At 43.5% G+C, this 21,909-nt stretch overlaps 1 protein-coding gene across 2 annotated transcripts; it reads left to right on the top strand.

The window, feature by feature from the left end:
* The first annotated feature begins 263 nt into the window (after positions 1 to 263).
* On the top strand, positions 264 to 21,846 carry WDR82 (WD repeat domain 82). Of its 2 annotated transcripts, XR_007509252.1 has the most exons (10): positions 264 to 694; positions 6,330 to 6,427; positions 10,348 to 10,414; positions 10,620 to 10,719; positions 12,426 to 12,542; positions 13,324 to 13,479; positions 13,603 to 13,672; positions 15,462 to 15,604; positions 17,258 to 18,114; positions 18,350 to 21,846. XR_007509252.1 is itself a non-coding variant. In XM_049826136.1 (9 exons), the coding sequence occupies exons 1-9, from the start codon at positions 534 to 536 to the stop codon at positions 17,285 to 17,287; spliced, it is 942 nt and encodes a 313-aa protein (XP_049682093.1). In that variant the 5' UTR covers positions 264 to 533; the 3' UTR covers positions 17,288 to 21,846. The 2 variants fall into 2 exon arrangements, 1 of the variants encoding a protein (XP_049682093.1); XM_049826136.1 differs by having other exon boundaries at positions 17,258 to 21,846.
* Positions 21,847 to 21,909: the final 63 nt, after the last annotated feature.

Raw genomic sequence — 21,909 nt, 5'->3', positions numbered from 1 at the left:
GTGGGTAGTGACGGCCCCGCCGCAGCCGCCCCGCCCTGCGGTCGCCCCTTCCCACCTCGGGTCCCGCGAGGGGCAGGGACGCTGGCAACCACCGCGGGCCGGGGCAGGGCAGGCCTTCCTGCCATGCCACACTCAACATGGCCGCCAGGCACGGGCCGCCCTCCCCCATCCCAGCAGGCCGCGCGCACGCCCCGCCCCCCCGCCGAGCTCCCCCAACGCCCTGCAGCGGCCGAGCGCGCGGCGCCCCCCCCTCCCACCTTCCCAGGGTGCCCCGCGCGCCGCCCCCCTGCTGTTCCCGGAGCAGCAAGATGGCGGACACAATGAGGAGGAGCCGCCTCTCCGCGGCCTGAGCGGGCCGAGCCGAGCCGGAGGGCGCCGCCCGCCCCGGCCCGCCGCCCCTCCCCGCCCGCTGCCGATCCCCGCCGCCCCGCGAGGCCCTGCCCGACTGTTCCCGCCGCCGCCCGGAGCCCCGCCCGGCTCCCCTCAGCGCCGCCGCCGCCGCCGCCCTCGGCGCGGCCCGGCCCGGCGGTGGGATGAAGCTGACGGACAACGTGCTGCGGAGCTTCCGCGTGGCCAAGGTCTTCCGCGAGAACTCGGACAAGATCAACTGCTTCGACTTCAGCCCCAACGGCGAGACCGTCATCTCCAGCAGCGACGACGACTCCATCGTTCTCTACGACTGCCAGGAGGGCAAGTGAGTGGCGGGGACCCGGCCAGGCCCGCTCCTCCGCCGCGCCGGGACAGGGGGGTGCCTGCCTTCGGGGGGGCTGGGGGAGTTTCTGGGGCAGAGTGGCGCTGTGAGGGCCGCCGGTTTGGCCGCTGCCCGTTGCGGCGTTGGGGGAGAAGCTGTGCCCGGCTCCGCACCGGTGCGACTGCTCTGAGGAGCTGGCAGGTCTGGCTGGTAAGCTTTAGCTTTTCTTTTGTTATTTTTTAGTGTAGGTTCGTAAATGGAACTGCAGTGACGTCTGACGCGGGGGTGGGCGAATTATAAACGGTTAAAGTGGGGCGCAGAGGTGGAAGCAGCATGGTTTTGCCAGCACTACTGGTGTCTCTGCTTGTTACCTCTGGTAGGTTGGAGCCAGCGATGAGGCTGCAGCCAGCGATGGTAATTTCCCAAGTGTGAGGGAGTTCACTGCTGTGAGAACTAAATAGTTGTTAAGCTTAAGGGGTTTCTAGGCCTCGGGATTGTTACAGATATGCAAACGGACTTCTCCAGCTTCTCTGGGCTTAAGTATCGCTAATTAAAGTAGAAGAAATTGCTGTGAGCAATGTACAGATGTGCTTTTTTAAATAACCTAATTTAAGTGTAACGTCTTGGGTAATTGCTTTAAGCCAGAAGGTGAACACGGTGTGGTGTGTGTTTACTATAACTTTTAAAACTTGATGGTGTTTTCCTTAAAACCTAGTTCCTAAGTGGTGTCTAGGAACGTTGCAGATAAAGGTGGTCCTCTATGCTTTAAAGCCTTCTCTCTAGTTGTGTTTTTAACTGTAAAGCACACTTAAAATACACGTGTGATTTATGTGTCTTCAGACGTTGTCTTAATTTATATTTAATCAGTCAAGGTGTTTATTGATTTATGTTACTTAATGAATTAACATGTATGTGTTTCTCACTGAACAGTTGCCCAGTTTATCTTTCTTTTTTTCATTGATCACACGATGCTTGTCCTGTTTTACTGATAAAACCCCAGAAATCTGCACAGCACTTGAGATATGGTGCTCTTGTTCAGAGCATAAAAGTGTGCAAATAAGACCACCATAACATTTGCAGTTGATGTCTTGGAACGTACGCAAAAGGCATTTGTATCCTGAGAGTTGGAACGAATTGAGCCAAATGATGTCATTGTTCTATTAAAATCTTTCTCAGTTGGTATGAGTATGCACTTGGCTGCTTTAAATTCTTTTAGATTTTAAGTTTTAATTCTCATGTGCTTCTTGGTGTAGAGATGTAATTCTGAGGTGATTTTTTTGTTTGTGAAGTCAAGACTAGAGAGCATCACATACATACAGAAAGTGAAAGAAAAACGAGCATGTGTATTGTAGGAGAGAAAATAAAAAGGACGGGGTAACACAGGAATGAAAAAGAAATGGCTTGGGAGTACCAGGAGGTAGATGTGTCAATGTTGTGTATATTTTCTAGTAAACCAGGTACTCCTAATCCTCCTGCTTTTTCAGGCAGAGCCAAGGCATCATACTTGCTGTGTTTGAAAGATTGCATCCTGCATATTCTCTTAATTTTGTAGACCACTTATTATGTGTTGCTTTACATTTACATTTAGTTTGCTTGCTTTGCATGTTAAAGTTGTTGGTGTTCCCCATCTGACAGAGTGAACTCTTATTTGAAGTTATTTAATTTTTATTTACGTAAGAACAGGTAGCTTTATATGTATGGTGTCTGCCATGGATTGTATTCTAGATCCTAATTATTCACAATAGTAGAAGGGCTGAGTGATGTTAATGCAGATGGTATTGATTGCTCTTCCCCTTTCAAACTTGTAAAGAATAGTTTGATGGGTTGGGAGGCATCTGATCCTTTCATCCCGATCTCCATCTAGTCCTGATGTATGCTTTACAGTCAGAGGGTTTGCTGTAATTAAGTTAAATGTAGAAGATCGATGGTTGTCTACTGCAGTGCTACAGGGCAATGAGAGTAGTTTCATCAAGGTAACCCCTGTTTTAGGATGCATTTCTCTAGTGGTTATAAAATTAATTTCAAAGTGTCTCATGTGCTATCAATTGACTTAAAAGTGTTAACTGTGATTTTTAGAGGTACCTAGGGAGGCAAGACACACTTTCTCTCTCACCTGGAAAGTTTTAGCTGTGAATTACTTTGTCACTGGACATTCATGTGGAGATGAAAAATCAAATCTGTGAATGATCGTTGTTGTGACATGGTGGAATTTGGCAGTTTCAGGCCTATAGTGGTGTGTTGGTTTTTTTGTGTTTTTTTTTTTCTTAAACCACTGTTTCAAGGGCCCAGAACTCTCACCTGCTTGTATATGTCATTGCTAATGAATATAATGGCCAGGGGGAAATGTCCTGCTTGATGGGTTTCAGTATAAGAAACCCTACTTCATCAAATGGCCTGAATGTTAAAACTTTTCCCCATGTAGAAGTGGCAAAATTTGTCATCCCCCCCACCCCCCGTTAATGAGCAGTTCTGCTGTTAGAATTAAAATGTACCTGTTTGGTTATACTTCAGGTACACCCTCACCTAGCTTGCTTTGTTTTGCCATACCAAAATGAGCCATACAGCTACAAGAGCTGTTACCAGTATGACCAAGCCCCATCTCAGTGAACTTCAGTTTCTAAAAGTGTCAGGACAGTTTAAAACAGTGATGTGTAGCCAAGGGCTGACAGGACAAGTTTGCCTCCTGAAACACAAATTCCCTTACATATATTCTGAGCTTAGGCAACAAGCTTGAAAAATTTGTCCTGCTTCTTCAGGAGCATCCAGTAATTTTGGACCTGACATTCCACTTCTGTTTCAAAATGTGTATACAGCTAAATTGTTACTATTATTTTTTAACCCATTCTGCATCATCAAATACTTCCACAATAGGCTGGCTCAAAAGCATAACCAAGAGGCTTACTCGTGTCTGTTGGGGCTTAAGAATGAAGTCTGAAAACTTCTAGAATGGAACTGTGTGTTGGGAGGTACAGCAGTCCTTGAGGCTAGGGACAGGAGGCTTGTGGCTGCAAATTTGTAACCATGGTGTGATATAATGGTGGTCTAGCAAAGGTTTATCTTGTATTTAGTATATATCAATTGTGTATTATTTATACAAATAGCGAGGTGATGGATCTGGACTCCTGCTTAGCCGTGGTGTTTACTAGACGTATCAGTGACCCTCGTTTTGGATGATGGTTTTACCTGCAGTGCTAGTGATTTAAACGAAGGCACAGATACTATTACAAACCTCACCTGTGTTTTGTTTTATGTTTTCATGGAGCACAAGTCTTGTGAGGAGTGGCTGAGGGAACTGGGGTTGTTTAGACTGGAGAGAAGGAGGCTGAGGGGAGACCTTATCGCTCTCTACAACTACCTGAAAGGAGGTTGTAGTGAGGTGGGTGCTGGTCTCTTCTGTCACCTAACTTGTGATAGGATGAGAGAAAATGGCCTCAAGTTGCGCTGGGGGAGGTTTAGATTGGATATTAGAAAAAATGTCTTTACTGAAAGGGTTGTCAGGCACTGGAACAGGCTGCCCAGGGAAGTGGTGGAGTCTCCATCCCTGGAGGTGTTCAAAAAATGTGTAGAGGTGGCACTTAAGGACGTGGTTTAGTGGGCATGGTAGTGTTGGGTTGACGGTTGGACTCGATCTTAAAGGTCTTTTCCAAGCTAAATGATTCTATGGTTCTGTGATTCTATAGCAGATTTGACTGTGATCTCATAAAGGATTTTTCTTTGATATTGTTTGATTTGCAAGTGGGCTGGATGAATTAACCTTAAACTTGGAATTATGTTTAGTGATTGTGATTTGTTTAAAAAATATGTGAAACTTAGTTCTCTTTTGTTTTTTAAATAGTTGATTGGGAACAGGTGCTCTGTCTTGTGTGAAGTGAGATGCTTCTGCTTGTATCAGCTTACATGAAAACTTCACCTTTCTTAAAATGCAGAATTACTTTCTTTCCTTCTTTGTGGTAAATGTGCTTTTGTCCATCTGTATTGTCTCTGTGTATATTCTTTAGTCTGTATTCATTTATTCTGAATAGAGCTTGTAAGCTTTAAACTGGTCGTAGATAAGGAAGAGCAAGACTAGGCATGAGAGTCTTAGTATGTTTTGAAGTTGGTGGGGTATTTTTGTTGTGGGGCCGTCCCCCCCCCCCCCCCCCCCAATTTGGTCAATAGCATAGCTGAGGTAACTACAGAGAGCAATATGGGGAAGTATATCAGGCATAATCTTACAGAATTTTGGTGTCTAAAGTTACATTTGATGTGTTGTTTTCAGTTTGTAGCACGTTTGCACCTGAAAGTTGATTTAAAAATCTACTGGAGGAATTGAGGAAGAATCTGTTGAGATTTGGTCTAAGTGGTACGGATGGTGTATGAGTTTTAATTACACTTGCTGTATTGCCTTTCAGTTAGTGGAAGCTTGTCCCCAGCAAGTTCATTTAAAGTCAAAGCCCTATGGCTTCTGCTGTTTGAGAATTAATCTTTAAGAATGAATGTCTATTTGTTCTGGTATGAAAAGCCTTGAACTTGTGCCCTTGTTTGGGTGTGTCAGTTTGAGGCTAATGAAAACAAGGAAAAAGTTGAGCATTTTAGAAATACCTTGTCTGTGGGTGTAGTCTGATAAACTTCTTTTGGCAGCAGTATTGGTTTAAACCGCTCCTGCTGTTTGTTTCCATTCCCATGCTGTTGTCTTTGGTTTGTGTTGGTAAAATATTTTGTGGGCCTGTGTAATAACCAGAGTTATGAATTTCTGGATTAAAAATAACTCCTGGAAGAGACTGTATTATTTCTGGTGTTAATTGGTGCCCCTGCTGGTTGACTGCCCAGCTTTGAAACCTCTGTGCTACCTCAGCTGAGGAAGAAAGGGGAAGGAGGGTGGTGAAGACCTTGCACTGCTTAAACAGGCATTGCTGCTGCTGCAAGACATGCCTATTAACCAGCTACTTCTAAGTTTACTTTGCACTTTAAATTTCTAGTACTGCAGTACATCACTTGCTTACTAGACCCCTAAAAATCCAGTTCTGTATGTTGTCTTCACTCTCACTAGAATGTCTTTAATCCTGTAAATGTTATATTTGAGTTTCATGCTTTAATTAAGATTGGATATGAGTATAATTCTCCAGTAGTTTGAGAGTCCCTGTGATACCACTGCTTTTATAGACAACTGTTATATATATGTGTTTGTGTTAATACCAAGAAGCCCTAGTCTGAATGAGATACCCTGTTCGGAGTTTTGAAGTAACAGAACAAAAAGGCAAATTATTCTCAATCTAAAATAAGCAGCAGATTAATTAGAGATTTGGATGGGCAAGGGAATGAGGAGGCAGTGCTGCTTGACATTAAAGGCTTGTTATGCTAGCTCCTTGTATTCTTTTTACAGTAGACATCATGGGGAAAAAATTTTTCCAGGAGACAATTAAGTGTATTTTGCAGCTGTTACAGGGAACTCCTCAAGCCTAGGGGTGGTCTTGGAGAAAGCACCGAGGTGCTTGTTTGAAAATCAAATACAAAAGCTTTTCTTTCTTTGTATAAAAACATCTGACTACTTGAAACAATCTTGCAATAACTCAATGAAAACAGGCCTTGTTAATGTGGTGAGTTTCAGTTTGAGCTTTTTGTTGCAGTGAGTGCAATTATTTCTGCTTCCTTCTGACAGACCAAAGAGAACACTGTACAGTAAGAAGTATGGAGTGGACCTCATCAGGTACACACATGCTGCCAACACTGTTGTGTACAGCTCCAATAAAATAGACGGTAAGTGATCCACTGGAGTTGAGCATATTTAATCTCCTTACACTTAAAACTACATGTCTGGATAAATAGCTCTAAAGAGCTGGAAAAAAATTATAGCAACTTTTTAGTGATAAATGTGCTGTCAGAGATAGGGGAATGACTGTTCGGCTCTAACGCACAACTTGGTGATACTCCCTCAAGTATGCTGATGTGAGTTTTGTTCACTGCTGCAACAACTAATACAATAACAGTGTGATAAAAGCTGGGTTCTTGATTCTGCTATTCACTTTGCTGTTTGATACCAATGCTGTCAGTCAGCGTCTGGGCCTTACACGTGAAATGAGGTAGAAGGAGCATGTGGCCAGAAGGTGGGCTAAACGCCATAGCTCTGGTACACAAGTCAACTGCAAAGGAAGGGAATGTTTTTCCATTCTCTATATGCAGCAAAGAGAGCAGGAAGTTCAGGTAACTCAGCAGATAACCAGCCAAGCCTGGAGGAGGTCACAGAACTCTTCTGAGATTAGTTTTGCTTCTGTTAATCTGTTTTTTCCATGTAATGGACAGAGCACCCATTTTCATGCCATTTCTCCACAGCCAGCGTCTGTGATAGCTACACTGTGTAGATCAGTGACATTGAAGGGCTTCTAGAGCTTCGTGGCAGGCTCTCTATTAGTGTATTTGAGTTTAATTTAAAATTCAAATATAAGAACTGGCACAGATGGGTACGTTAGCTGTTTCCAACCTTAGGAAGAATTAGTGTTCATTTCAAATTTTGTCTCAGTTTTGTTTGTTGTAGTCAGTGTCTGAGAGTTTTTCAGTGAACAAGTCTCTTAGCACAGCACTTAATAAATGGGTTTTAACATTGTATTTGTAAACTCATAATAATTTCTGGAATAATGGTTTTGGTTTGGTTTTTCCTTTGCAGAGATGGAGCTTGACAGTAGAGATACTGGTGCCTTGTGTATGTGCTAGGTTACTTAAGGAATTTAAAAGAGTATGAATTTAGAGCAGATGAAAGTTAAGAGGTAGGAAGTCGGGTTAAACTAGAACAAGCTGAGCCTGAAAATAAAGGAGCAAGGAAGTTTCCAACGGAATTGGATTTAATGGTATAAAAGGATTAAAAGTGTGACGGAAAGCACTTGTCTTTTTAGTCTGTTTCACACCTGCTTATTTTTTTATTATTATTACTTTCTTATGTCATGTTTCTGACTTGGCTGTTACTTAATTTACGGTTAATTAACAATTAACAATTTAATGAAGCATTTTTAATGCCATTTTGAGTTGTGAGTTTTTGTTTATAAGCACTGGTAAGCCTTTGAGGAACCAAAACTTAAGAGCCTTCATCCTGCAGGGTAGTGTTATAATAAATACTTGATTAGAAGAAAAGAAAAAGATAGAATTTGAAAATATGTTGTTATAGACGCTCGTGACAAATTGGAGGAGCCAATTCGTATTAAATAAAAAGATCGCATTTATTAGCAAGCGATAAGAGAGCAAAACAGCGCTGGGTGGCCAGGGAGACAGTGCTCCGCCAAAAGCTCGCAACTTTGTTATAGTTACATTCCTTATATACAGTTCATGCACCCCTTTCTTGCAAATCTCCACTTTGTCCTGCTGCTTCTTTCTTCACTCGTGCAGGTTTGTTACTAGGCAGATTCGGTCGATCTTCTCAAGGATGAGTGTCTTTTGATGTAGAATGTCTTTTGATGTGGAGAAGTACAGTCTTGGCAGAATTAATCCCCTTATCTGGTAAATTGTAGCTGTTGTCTTTTCCCTCCTTATCTAGTAAGTTATAGCTGTTGTTCTTTTCCCTCCTTAGCTAGTAAGTTATAGCCGTTGCCCTCTTCCCGTGACCTTTATGCACCATTTAAGCAAGCCTTGTTATTTACACAAGGCATCTGCTAAATCTCAATATATCTCTTCCCCCTTCCCGATTTCATGAACAAAGTTAACCCGTTCATTACATATGTGTTGCTGTTCTTAACCGTAAGCCTAATAAAACCAGCGTTGTGTTGTCTGTAGGAGTCCAGATACTCTGTGGTCCCTAATACATGCAGTCTTGGGCAAGGTGCATTGTATTTAACCTGTTACGCAGTTACCAGGAGGGAAAATTAACCCAGGAACGTGTTATAGGAGTGCTGATGTTTGCTCCCAAGCATTTTATATGTTGGAATTGCTACCAATCCACTTCTGAAGATTTCTTCAAGACCTTTGAACCTAGTTTCTCTTGCCTGATTCCAGGCTGAGGTAGTAGTTTGTACAGTTTGAGGGTCTATGATACCACCCGGTACAGGAGATAACTGTACAGGCCACTGCCTTGCCTGGGACAGAGCACTGCCAACAAAAAGGATCACAAAGGATCACAGTTCCCCAGTGCTTTCTCTTTAGCAAAGGAAGATGAAATTCTGCATGGATACTTTGGAAATCAGGTAATGACAGCTCTTGCAGGAAAAACTAGATGTGCGTCGTAACAGCATGCTTGAAGCATATTGCTTCTAGCCATGATGGGATGTGACACTGGTGGTGGGGATTTCTGTTTTGGATAGTCAGCCCAGGTCACTTAGAGCCTTTCAGAATGGTGTGTCACCAGCATCATGTTTCCAGCTTGATCAGTCAGCTTTAGTTTTCTTGTCAAATACCGGAGGGAGGCCTAGAAATCTCATCTCAGCCTGATGTGAAACCTCAGGGAAAAATGGTAACTTGATCATTTTTTCCCAGAAACTAAATTTTGCTGAATGAGCCTTTCAAAAAGCTGTGAACACAGTAGCCCTATGAGTGTTAAAATGTTCTATGCATATTGCATCCTGTTGGCTCTTGTTCTTCTGAGTCAAAAGCAAAAATGTCCTTTTCTCTCAGTTTATCTTTGGAGCCTCAGCCAGAAGGACATGTTACAGCAGTATGGAATCTTTTGGCACTGTGCGGTGCAGGTGCATAATGCCAATTCTCTTCCATCCAGCAATAGCTTAAACTAGTGTCCTCTAACTAGTGTGAGAAGGGATTTTGCTGCTGCTGCTTTCAGATACCAGAGGTTTAACTTGTGCTCTTCATGTTTCATCGCTCAGATGGATCTGCACTTAAAGATTAAAAAGTAGCTTCTGTGCCTTAATAATTGCTTCCTCTTAAAAGGATTTCTTTTAATCTTGGGAGGAAGTCTCAACAGCATCTTCCAAAATTCTGGGCTACTCTTGGTATGTTCATCTATACTCAGAATAAAATTAGCACTTGAGAAATGTTGTGGTGCTGCAGTGATTTATTCAATATATTTTTAAGATTGCTTTAAGTGGGCTAAGCTTTAGATTACTCCTCTGTCGTCCTCTTAAAGCTTAGCTGCTCTAAGTGCAGAGAACGTGTGAAGCTGATGATTGTCAGATTAAAAAAAAAAAAAGATTTGCTACTTTTTAATGGTCTTGTCCTGGCTTTGAAGTTCATGTTTTTATCTTCTCTTTGGCTAAATGCTAGAATTTGCACGTTTCCTATGCTTATTGTTTAGCTGGAGACTTATTTGCTGACATGTATGTAGGTAAGACAGCAAGATTCATGCTGTATAGCAAAAAAAAGTGGTAGTATCAACTTCATAAGTTTGATACTCTCAATTTTGTGACAATGATGGAATAAAACCTACTGGTACTTAAATTTTAGGGATTTTGAAATTAACTTGCATAAATCACATGACACTTTGCCTTCAAGTTGTAATATGACTTCATACTGTGGGAAGTATCTTTTCCTGGTGCGTGATTTCCAGTTCTGCCTTGGAAACCAAGTTATTTTATGTTGGTTTCTAACTTGATTCTGTTTCAAAGTCTGACTTGAAATCAAGTGACCACACTTACTCACTGCGGCAAGATTGCTGTTGCTGTGGGGAGCAAGTTTACTGCATGACTACTTTTAGATAACATTGGGTTCATGGTATAATAAAGCTTATGATTTGTTTATGTTTTCAGATACAATCCGATACCTCTCCCTGCATGACAACAAATACATCCGGTATTTTCCGGGGCATACAAAAAGGTAAGATGTGGCTTGGACACAGTGCAGGAGAAATTGAAGTAATGATTGTAAATGAGCTTGAGTTATGTTACACTCGATTCACTCTGGTTTTCGCTTTGTAGAACTGTTAATGGCAATTATGCGCTTGTACACAACTGTTGGGGTAGGCGTTGCTCCATTCACTTCTTTTGTGTGTCTCTGATGCATGCGGTCTTCTGTGTTGCAGAGTGGTTGCTCTTTCAATGTCTCCAGTGGATGATACATTTATTTCTGGATCCCTTGATAAAACTATTCGACTTTGGGATCTCCGTTCTCCAAATTGTCAGGTAGGATATCAAATTCATGTGCATAGTGTTGCATTTTCAGTTAGAAGGATGAAAAATGGATGTGTGCTTGTTATAAAACAAAAACACTGCCAGAAATGTACGCTGCTGATTTAGTGTTGACACCTTCCTGGAATGCTGAAGGAGCCTCCATCGCAAATCTCTGTGAAAATGTATGTGTAACATACATGAAAATGAATTCATGAAAATGAATTGTGTAACACCACTCGCTTTCACCTATGTCTCTGCTGGAGAGGCTCTGGGAAGAGCAAGAAGTAACACCCAGAGCTGATGAAACAAAAGTGGTGTCATCACCTTGTTCATCAGGTTGCTACCTCATGCAGAGAGTGTTTTCTTAGCTGACATCTCTCTTGGGTTGGGAATGCATCTTATCTGAGTGTATGTTTATTATGGTGTGTGTTTAAAATTGATGCCTTGATGCAATTAAATTTGGTGAAGAAGCTGATGATCTAAAGTAACACAGCAGTTACATGGTCTGCCCCCTTCTTGCATCACCTTTATTGTTCATCAGACCTGTTTGTGAGCAAATGTAACTTTCTAGCAAGGCAAAACCCTATTTGTCTTTATATATTTTGCTGGAATACTTTACTTTTTTAGTGGAAGCAGGCTTTGTGTAGGCTGAGAAAAGTACCAGAGCTGGCAGCAGGGGCAGGAATGAAAGACTAAGAGTAGTATCTCCACCTTTTATTTGTGATGAGCTGTTTTGTCCCTATATCTGGACATGTAGTGTTCTCTCGTATTTTCCCATCTCATTGGGACCCTTTTGCTTATGAGAGAGGGCTATTTGCTTAGTCCAGATGGTGTAACTGTAAATGCAAAAGGAAGAAAACGTTACGTTTCTTACAAAATGGTTTTATCTGTCTTAAAACCAAGCTTTTTCTGACAAGAAATGTTAATTTTGCCTTTCTCCAGGAACATGCCTTTAATGCCAATGTATAAGTTTCCCTTGGGATGAATCTCAATCTCAAAGTCACTACAGATGACATAGGGTTGTAAATTCAGTAGTAATTCTGAGATTTATGCTAGCACCTGAAGTTGTAAGAATGGTAAAACTAGGACTTGTAACTGGAAGCTGCATCCAGCAAAGGTTGGGAAACAGGCTGAGAAAGTGCTACTTGTAATTTTCAATTTGTCCATGAGATGGCAGCCGTAGTGCCTAGAAATATTACTGGGAAACCCTGAATATTGGCTAGCTTACTGAGAGAGCTAGCCTTCAGAGAGCACAGGGAAAACTGACATAAATTGGAAGGAAGAGAGAAGTAGTAAAATCTCTAGACTGCTCTAGAGAAGAATGGTATTTCAGAAATGCAGAAACTTCTTAAATGCATTGTTGATTTAATCAAGGATGGGTTCTTATTTATGTGCATACAGTTACATAAAGACATCTGGCTAACACGCACAGACCTGCCAGTCAGGATACAGTGGATGACAGCTCAAATGAGGTCTTAATTTGTTGTAATGTAAACTTTGTCATTGCAGCAAACTGGAAGCTCCATATGATGACCTGAAGTAGTCAGAGTTGCTTTTGAGAAGCTGAGTTCCGAACCTTCATAAAACCTCAATATTTACAATTGAAATTCAGTTGTTCTGCCCGTAGGCTGCTGTCTTGCTCATAGCAGGCTCAAAGGGTGGTGGTAGAAATGTGAGCGTCAGTTTCGCAAAATAATTTGGACTTCTTCATTTTCTAGGGTTTAATGCATCTCCAGGGAAAGCCTGTGTGTTCTTTTGACCCAGAAGGGTTGATTTTTGCTGCTGGAGTAAATTCTGAAATGGTGAAGCTTTACGATCTCCGTTCTTTTGACAAGGTGAGCTACCCTAACTTCACTTCTTACACTTTTTAGCTTGCAAGCAGTAGTCTAAACTCAGTGCTCAGAGGCTGGATTTCTTTACTCCAGCTTACTATCTGGGGTGCCTACTTGGCACCTAGACAGTTTTCAGTAAGTACACATCTCACAGACAGAAGGGGATATGTGCTGTCACCAAATCCCGAAATCCACTCTTGAACCAGTGTTAAAGTTTACCTCTGCTAACTCTAACCTGTTCCAAACTCCCGTTTAGGCTTTTTGTTGTTGTTGGGTTTTGGTGTTTTGCGGGTTGTTTTTTCTTGCTGCTTATTCTGGAAGAACACTGCCAAAGGTGGAGCCAGGATTGTCAGAAGGTAATTGGGTGGCCAGCTGAACTGGCTAAGCATTGAGCATAGTTAGTTCCCTGGTTTTCAGAAGTCAGATGACAATAATACTGTCTCAAGCTCTTTCTCTAAATTCAGTTAGCAGCCCTGTTTGAAAACTTCATTGGACCTTAAATTAATTTCTGCTGTTGAATGTGGTAGAGTATGGTTCTGTTTGTTATTGAAATGCCCTACTGTGGCTCTTTTTTGCTATGGAAACTGTGGATTCATACTTCTTTGAAACTTACACATGCAGTGACATGTCTTTGCCATGATGCTTTCCTTTGGTATCTTAGGACTAAAGATTTTTCTTTTGAAAAACCTTAAACTTTTTCCTGAGCTAAGGTTAAAAGCAGACTCTTATTAGCAGCAATGCGTAGAGTCTACATCTTATTTCCCTTTTTGTTTTTTCTTTCAAGGGCCCATTCGCTACCTTTAAGATGCAGTATGATAGAACATGTGAGTGGACAGGCCTGAAGTTCAGTAATGATGGCAAACTCATCCTCATATCGACTAATGGAGGGTTCATTCGACTGATTGATGCCTTTAAAGGAGCTATCCTGCATACGTTTGGGGTGAGCGTGTTGCCTGTGTTACCTGCTTGAAAGTTGGTGTTAGTTTTGGGAGCACGTGCCCTTTGGTTGTGAGATTACTGCGGACACACTCTCTACTACATACTCTCCTGTTTTGTGCCATAGGGTTATAACAATAGTAAGGCTGTCACACTGGAGGCATCATTCACACCAGACTCTCAGTTCATCATGATAGGTAAGATAATTATTCTTGGAAAGAATTTCAGTCCTCTGGAATTAGGTGTATTATGTAGGACTAAAGTTGTGTCTGTTGGGAAGCAAAATGTATTTAAATAATACAACGCAGCTTTCTTTGAATTGACAGTTTTCTGTTTTGTTAGTTTACTCAGCATTTTCTAGACCGAAATATAAATGAGCCTGCAAGACTTTTTTTTCCTTTATATATGAATGCCAGTCCAGAAAAGAAACCAGCAAACTGTTGTAATGTGTGGAGACCTGTCATATAATTTATGTCAGTGATCCTCACGCCGTGGCTGGCTGTGCTCATGTGCTGCCTCAAAGTGTTTTGGGGCTGTATGTTGTGACGTGCCCTCCATTGCCTGATGAGCAAGGCACCTGTCTGTGCTTGGGTGATTGGTCTTGTAGCCTGGTGTGTTTGTACAGCTCTCGGGGACATTCCTGCACTGGTGATGTGCTGGAGCAGCTGCATTTTGTTCGTGTGGCTCTTGTAAACCCCCATGTCTGTGGAACAAGCTCTGCTTAAGCCTTGATAGAAGCAGCGGGCATCAGCCTGATGGCTCCCAGCATATGATTCCTCTGGCCCAGGCCCCCTTCCTCACTCCCTGCAGGAGGGACTCTTGAGTGAAGTGGGTTGCAAAAAACAGTTGCAACTGCTGTAGAGCCTGGTGCTGCAGGTTGGGGACCCCAAGGTAAGCACTTCAGTCACTCTGCTATACTCTGCTGCCCGACAGGATCCGTGAACACAAGTCAGATGCATCTGTGTGGTGCTGCTACATCAAATATGTTTAACTTTGTGGTAACTGGTATCCGGATCCTCATTTTTCCTGGATGAGTGATGGTCTTGGCAAAACTTTCTTTTTTGTTCTGGCTGAGAACTTCCTGATTTCAGAGAAGGGAGGTGGGGTTCTTTGTTTAGTCTGTCTCTGGAGAGCATGTTATTGCACGTATTTACCTTCTTGTTGTGCCCTTCTAATTGAAAACTATACTGGAAGAAGTTCCAAAACACTTATTTCTGTTCAGTTTTTACATATGGTTAGGTTGTAACTTGGGCTTCTTAATTTTTCTTCCCTGAAAGGCTATATATACAGATACACAAGCAGAAGAAACTTCCTTGTATTTTTATTAGGAATCCTATTTAAAATGAGACTAAAGCAGAATTGAATTACAAAAATGTTCAGCGCCCAGCCTTAGACTTTGCAAATTGCCATTTTGAAGTGAAAAACCTGTCTTGTTACAGCAATGTGGAGAGTCGACATCTCCAGTGAAGCCTCTGGTATTTGCCATAGTGCATTGAAATCTGGTTACCTTCAATGGTAAAGGCTTTGATTTGATTCTGTGCCTACCAAGTGAAATATTTACCTCCTTCTGTGCCTGAACTGAGAACTTGTGTGAACAATGACTCTTAGACTCAGCTTTTGACCTCTCGCACATAGGTGGAAGTTGGCAAGGGTCTTTCTTCCTTAGTTGGATGGTGTCAGCTCTCCTTTTCTACTGGGTGACCATAGTTGTTAAACTCTTTGCCAGAATAGTATTGTGCTGTGTTGCATAGTTGAGTCTCTGCAGTGCAAAGATATAAACCTGCTGTTTGGGTACAGGTGTGTAAACTCTAGTGATGTTTTGTAAATACTCTAGTGATAGATACTTTGAGAATTTTAAAGGTTAAGCTATGAAGACGAGGCATGCTTGTTCCTACAGTTTTCTGACAGAAAAGGTTAGGTTCTTCATTTTCTCTGCTGGCCTCTCCAATGTATCTTGTGTATCTTCTTTTCCACTTCTGCCTGCAGGTTCAGAGGATGGGAAGATTCATGTTTGGAATGGGGAAAGTGGGATGAAGGTGGCTGTGCTGGATGGGAAACACACAGGTCCTATAACCTGTCTGCAGTTCAATCCAAAATTCATGACTTTTGCTAGTGCATGTTCCAATATGGTAAGGAAAGTGTTTTAAGTTCCTCCTAGCTCAATGAGGTGCTGGCTGTTTTGGAAATTAATCTGAGAAGGCTCAGTGCTACTGATGGATAGTTCCTTGGGCTTTGGTGAGAGCCAGGGCCCTGTCTGTTATGCCTTAATTGTGCCTTACCTGGCAGGTAGATATGTGGGGCAGCACACCTGGCAAGCCAGTGTTTGAACACACACGTGAAAGCAGAGTAGGGAGTGAATGCATGTGCAGAAATACGAGTTCTTTAAGTCACTGTACATGGTGGTATTTTCAGTTTGTTAAGACTGGCTTGCTCTGGAGAATGTGTAATGCAAACCAAACCAGCTGTGTTGGGTTGACCCTGGCTGGATGCCAGGTGTCCACCAAAGCTGCTCTATCAGCCCCATCAGCTGGACAGGGGAGAGAAAATGCAATGAAAGGCTTGTGGGTCAAGATAAGGACAGGGAGAGATCACTTACTAATTACCATCATCGGCAAAACAAACTCAACTTGGGGAAAATTAACTTAATTTATTACCAGTCAAATCAGAGTAGGGTAGTAAGAAATAAAACCAAATCTTAAAACACCTTCCCCCTACCACTTCCTTCTTCCTGGTCGCAACTTCACTCCTGATTTTTCTCTACCTCCTCCCCTCAGCGGCACGGGAGTGGGGGTTATGGTCAGTTCATCACGTGTTGTCTCAGCTGCTCCTTCCTTTGCAGGGGGAGGACTCCTCACACTCTTCCCCTGCTCCATCTTGGGGTCCCTCCCATGAGGGACAGTCCTCTATGAATTTCTCCAACGTGGGTCCTTCCCACAGGCAGCAGTTCTTCATGAACTGCTCCAGTTTGAGTACCTTCCATGGCATGCAGTCCTTTGGGAGCACACTGCTCCAGTGTGGGTCTCTTGTGGGGTCACAAGTCCAGCCAGAAAAACCTGGTCCAACATGGGCTCCTCTTTCCAGGGGGCCACAGGTCCTGCCAGGAGTCTGCTCCAGCGTGGGCTTCCCCATGAGGTCACAGCCTCCTTCGTGCATCCACCTGCGCCGGTGTGTGGTCCTCCACAGGCTGCAGGTGGATATCTGCTCCACTGTGGACCCCCAGAGGCTGCAGGGGGACAGCCTGCCTCACCAGGGTCTTCCCCATGGGCTGCAGGGGAATCTCTGCTCCAGCACCTGGAGCATCTCCTCCCCCTCCTTCTTCACTGACCTGGGGGTCTGCAGGATTGTTTTTCTCTCTCATATAGTCACTCCTCACTCTGGCTGCAGTTTCTGTTGTGCAGCAACTTTTTTCCCTTCTTAAATATGTTATCCCAGAAGCACTACCACTGTTGCTGATGGGCTCGGCCTTGGCCAGTGGTGGGTCCGTCTTGGAGCCAGCTGGCATTGGCTCTATCAGACATGGGGGAAGCTTCTAGCAGCTTCTCACAGAAGCCACCCCTGTAGCCCCGCCCCCCCCCCCCCTCCCCCCCCCCCAAAAAAAAACCTTGCCGTGCAAACCCAATACACCAGTGTAAGCAAGGATTGTAACCTTAAACTGCTGGGAGGGTGTCGCTGCCTCTTTGGTAGTCTCTGCCTGTGTGCTTATAGAAGGTAGTAGTGATCAGCTCTAGGAGAGATTTGTGTTCTGCTCTGTATAAAAATGTTTTTTCTTTCCTCTCTTGTAGGCCTTCTGGTTGCCAACTATTGACGACTAATTCCTACGCTGCAGCTGCTGTCAGATGACTTCCATACTGCTAACAGCAGCACATCATTGCAAGCATAGTATTGGAATTGCCTAGGTCTCCTAGACTGCATTCCTGTTCCTGCATATGTTTCCATATGTCTTACCTTTATTTGCTGCATTCCTTTGCGAGGACTCCTCCACTTGGCTTCCTAGCATGTTCAGAAGCGGCATGCTACACGTTCTTATCTTCCAGTCCGTGCCCAGCAGGCTTCAGCTGAAGTTGGAACTGACACAGTATTATTTCTAAGAGCAATGAAGCCTGTTTTATTTACAAAATGTTTGTGGCATTTTTTTAAGCTGTAATTGTGTGTTTTCCTTCTGTAAGTGCACAAGGCTATTGATGTTTCAAGGTGGAACGTGCAGTTCCTTCCCTTAAGCCCACGTTTTTCACATCTGGGATCTCTCTGGTTTCACTGCAGTCCACAGATGCAAAGTTACTTCTGTGCCAAATGTGAACACTGACAGTTTTCAACTTAAACAGCAGATGCTGGATTCTCTTGCAGTGGAACACGCACCGAAAGAGTGGGTGACTAAATCTACATGATACACCCTGTCATCCTTTTTTTGACGATGTAGCATGCAACAAACCATACAGGTTTTGTCCACTGCCAGAGCTTGGCGAAGCCTCCCTGCTGTTTGCTGTGCCAGCATCCCAGAGGGCGCAGACAGTACTGATGAGGTCCGGTCAGTGTCCCAAGCAATAAAGGAGTCTGTCAGCAGGAAGATGGAGAAACCAAACTGAGACTGAAAGCACAGCCTGCCTGTGTATCTTATGTATCATCTTGGCTGATCTTAATTGTAAATATCATGGGGGGAGGGCAGTGGGAATGGGCCATATTTTTTTACTTCTAGATATTAAAGAATATGATGCGGGCCAGTATTGTGGGGTGTCTAGGCTGTTTACCTTCACCAATGCAGTTTTCCCCTTGTTTGTAAATAAGCTCCATTAAATTCTCCCCACACCAGGCTTAGACCTGTATCCCTTTGTCGATAAAACTGACATGCAGTTAGCTCACCATGCATTTTGTTACAGGTCCTGCAGGTTTTCAGCGATAGCCCCGAAAGAGTGACACGTCCTTTGTCAGATGGTGTCTTCAGAACTGAATTTTAAAAATCTTATATGTGACCATGCTGACTCCGCTTTGCTGTGGCCCTGCTCCAAGGAATGCCCCTGCAAAGAGACAGGAGGGACATGCCCTCCCTGCTCCAGAGGGCCTTGTGGGCAAATGGTACAGAAAGGCTGGCAAGCTGGTCTTCAAGCCTGGTTCCAGTTTCTTTTTCCTGAAACACTGCATTGATCAAATGCATCCACCAGCAGGCTGGGACAGGCTTGGCATAAACGTGGTGTTCATTGTATTATTGCCTTTCCAAACATACTTGGTTTTATGTGCTGGGTCACAGCTTGGAAAGTTGATTCTTTCCCTCACCCATCATGTGTGCTTCCCCTTTCCTAAATGTAGAGTGCTGGTATGGTAAGGTGACAAGCACAGTAGTGGGCATAGTGGGCATGTTCTCTCTGCTCTCAAGTGCCAGTCCATACAGGAGAACCATGCTCAAGCATTTTACCTTAGGTCAGTTGTCTGGATGTTCCCCTATTACAGCAAAGTTAGTCTCAAGTGTGGAGCCCTGTATGTATAATTCACATCATGTCTCCCTGGAGAAGTAAATTGGCTTGTAGAACAGCTGCTTCTGTTTTGCTTTTCCTTGTCCTTTTTTTTTTTTTCTCCTTTCTTTCCCCACAGCCCTTGTCCGTGAAATGTGCTGTGCCAAGAGCTGGGGATGGCAAATGAGCATTTCTCTGCTGCTGGCTCCTTTAAAGTAGCAGCGCATGCCTGGGACAGTTGGCAGGAGGACTGCCCGCATGAGGCAGTCTGATAAACTTTGAGTCTGGATTGATGCTGTGGTTGAAGCTTCTCCTTAGGCTCTGCGGCTTGCCTTTGCTGATGCTACCACACAAGGAGCCATTTCTAATGGCACAGGGCAGTGATGTGAGTTTGCCATCCTCCAGACTGGAATAGGGAAGGGAACAGCCGACTGATGCTTTCGGTCTTGCCAAACGGGCCCGCTGTTGGAGATGCAGATAAGAGATTCATGCTATTACACCAGCATCCCTCTTCCCGTACTGTCCCACCATCACCTATAAATGCCCAGCACGGAGGGAGATGGTTATCTCAGTCCTCACAGTTGACTAGCTTTCCACAGCCACCTCTTCAACTCAGTATTGTTGCATTTCAGGCTGCTTGGTGCTATTTTACCTTCGTTGGTGTTTCCATAAGCAGCTGTATTTTGCAGTGGTTTGTAATGTACAGGTATTTGGGGTTTGTAGTGCATTTTAACAGTTAAACTTCAGCATTCAGTAGCAAATCATCTTTCAGGGTTTTACCAAGTCTATTGCCTGAGGAAGTGAACAGATAGCCTCCAGCCATTTTTCTTACTACTTTTCACAGGGAAGCATTTCGGAGTCTTATTCTAAAAATGCTCTTTGCTAATGTGGTTTGAGCACTTGTCTAAAGATTTGTTCAGCTTGCAGTGTTGTAAAACATTGTGCATTGCAGCATGAAATGTTTAACAAGAGGAGGACCAAAGGACCAATCTAGAAGGACATATACATTAAGAACACCAGTGGCTTTCTGGAGTGAAGATGAATTTACAGGTTTGTGCACAACGCAGCACTAATGCTCAGTTCAAAATTAAAGCTGAATGCCTTCCCAGGGCTTATTGCCACCCACACAGGCAAATACATCTTTCTTGGTTGATGTAGCACTGAGTGTTTTCCATCTGCTTTTAAAAGAGGGAAATGTACCAAGTATTGTCAAGGAACTTGAGTATCACGTGTTTCTAGAAGGTTAGACAGGAAAGGTGAATAAAGCTTTTAGCTTCCAGCTTCTATGTGCTTCTCTAAAAGTTTCAGGACTGCAATTCCTGTGCTCTTCAGGGCAGCCAGCTAATGAGAAATGGACTTCATTAAAAACAGCACTCTAACTGAGTGTCCAACTTTATGTAAAGCCAAGCAGGAAACAGCATTCCTGCTCCAAATTTGACATTTAAAAGATGAGTGTCCCTTCCCCCCCCCCCCCCCCCCCCCCCCTTGTTCTTTGGTATGAAGTAAAGACTTCTTCAAACCAAGGGGGAAGTGAGAGTCAGCAGCTCACCTCTAAATAGTGGTGGTGGCTGAGCACATCTGCTTGGCCTGTAGGAGATTTGGGGTGTAATTCCCTTCTCCAAGTTAGTCTTTGAGAGAGATTTTTTTTTAATTGAGGCTCCCAAGTCCTTGGTTAATGTCCCAACCCCTGCTCTGGGGGACACAGGAGCAATTGAGTGAACAAATCTGGAAGCAGCAGTGTATCTTTTCCAATGCCTTGACTGTATTTGCACTTTAAGAGATTTCACGAGGGGCTAGGATCTTGGTGAGCCTTTCGGAAACTGGTCTCTTTGGTCGTGAGCTGGTATGGGGAGTTTGACTCCTAGGTGGTATCTGCCAGATGAGTGTAAATACATATAGTCAAATTATCCTTTGTCACAAAATACTACGTATGTGGAGAATTCAATGTTGTGCCTGTACTAATAAATATTTTGTAGAGAGATCACAGAGTGCTGTAAATTCTGCATTTGTCTGGTGTGATACAACTTGATGGTTTCTTAGAGGGGGAATGGGAAAATCATCCATGTTTTTTAAAAGCCCCTTTGTTTTGGAAAGTCAGAAGCTTTATAGCGGAAGTTGTGAAGCTCTGAAGCTATCCCTACATAAATTGCCCATTTTAAGAGGTTTTTTCTTGCCTAGGAATGTATCAGGATAGGGATGCACTCTTGTGACAGCTCCTTGTTGAGGGTATGGTGCCCTAGGTAGAGGGATGTTCACAGAAGCCTGTAGTCTGGATAGAAGAGCCAAGCCCCTTCTCAGCAGGAAGGTGGGGAAATAGCTTGTTGGTTTGGATTAACAGGACACTTCAATTGTTACAGTCGCTGTATATGTAGCATTACAACTGCTGTAGGGGGGATGGCATCCAGCATCGAGTTAACATGGGTAAAACCCACATGTGCATTGTTTTCAGGTTAAAACCAAGATGGGGGGGAAAAGCAAAGCTGGAGAGAAATGTTTTTGTGTTCTATCCCTTGCTTAAACCATGAGCAGATAGCTGAAAAGGCTGCCTCATTCCTGGGTCCAGGCCTCCCACTGCACAGTATCATCTTTTAACACTTAGCCCTCTGGGTAGTACTGCTAAGGGAATACTTCTAGTGACAAACTGGTTTTTGGCAAAGACAAATCCAAAGCAAAAACGCTTCTGTGGTTTTCTAAGGCTGTTTTTCTCCATCCCAGGTCTGTGTAAAACCTCTGATAGGAGTAAAACTGCAGTAAGATGCATGAAAAAAAATTATTTGGACTTTAATCCTTGTAGAACTTAAAACAGATGCTGGGGTTTGTCTACTTCACTTGGGAATCTTGCGCTTTGTGTAATGAATATTGAGAACCAGAGTGGAGACTCAGAGGAGAGATGGGAAGCTTGTCCAGACCTGAATTTGCCTGGCTAATGAACAGGTTGAGAAGCAGATCCTCAGAGTTTAAGGCACAATGCTGTTTGGCACGTCTGCTGT

Source organism: Accipiter gentilis, chromosome 23, assembly GCF_929443795.1.
Source record: "Accipiter gentilis chromosome 23, bAccGen1.1, whole genome shotgun sequence".
NCBI lineage: Eukaryota > Metazoa > Chordata > Aves > Accipitriformes > Accipitridae > Astur > Astur gentilis.
The sequence above is the reverse complement of the archived record's forward strand: the minus strand, read 5'-3'. Positions and strand labels throughout refer to the sequence as shown.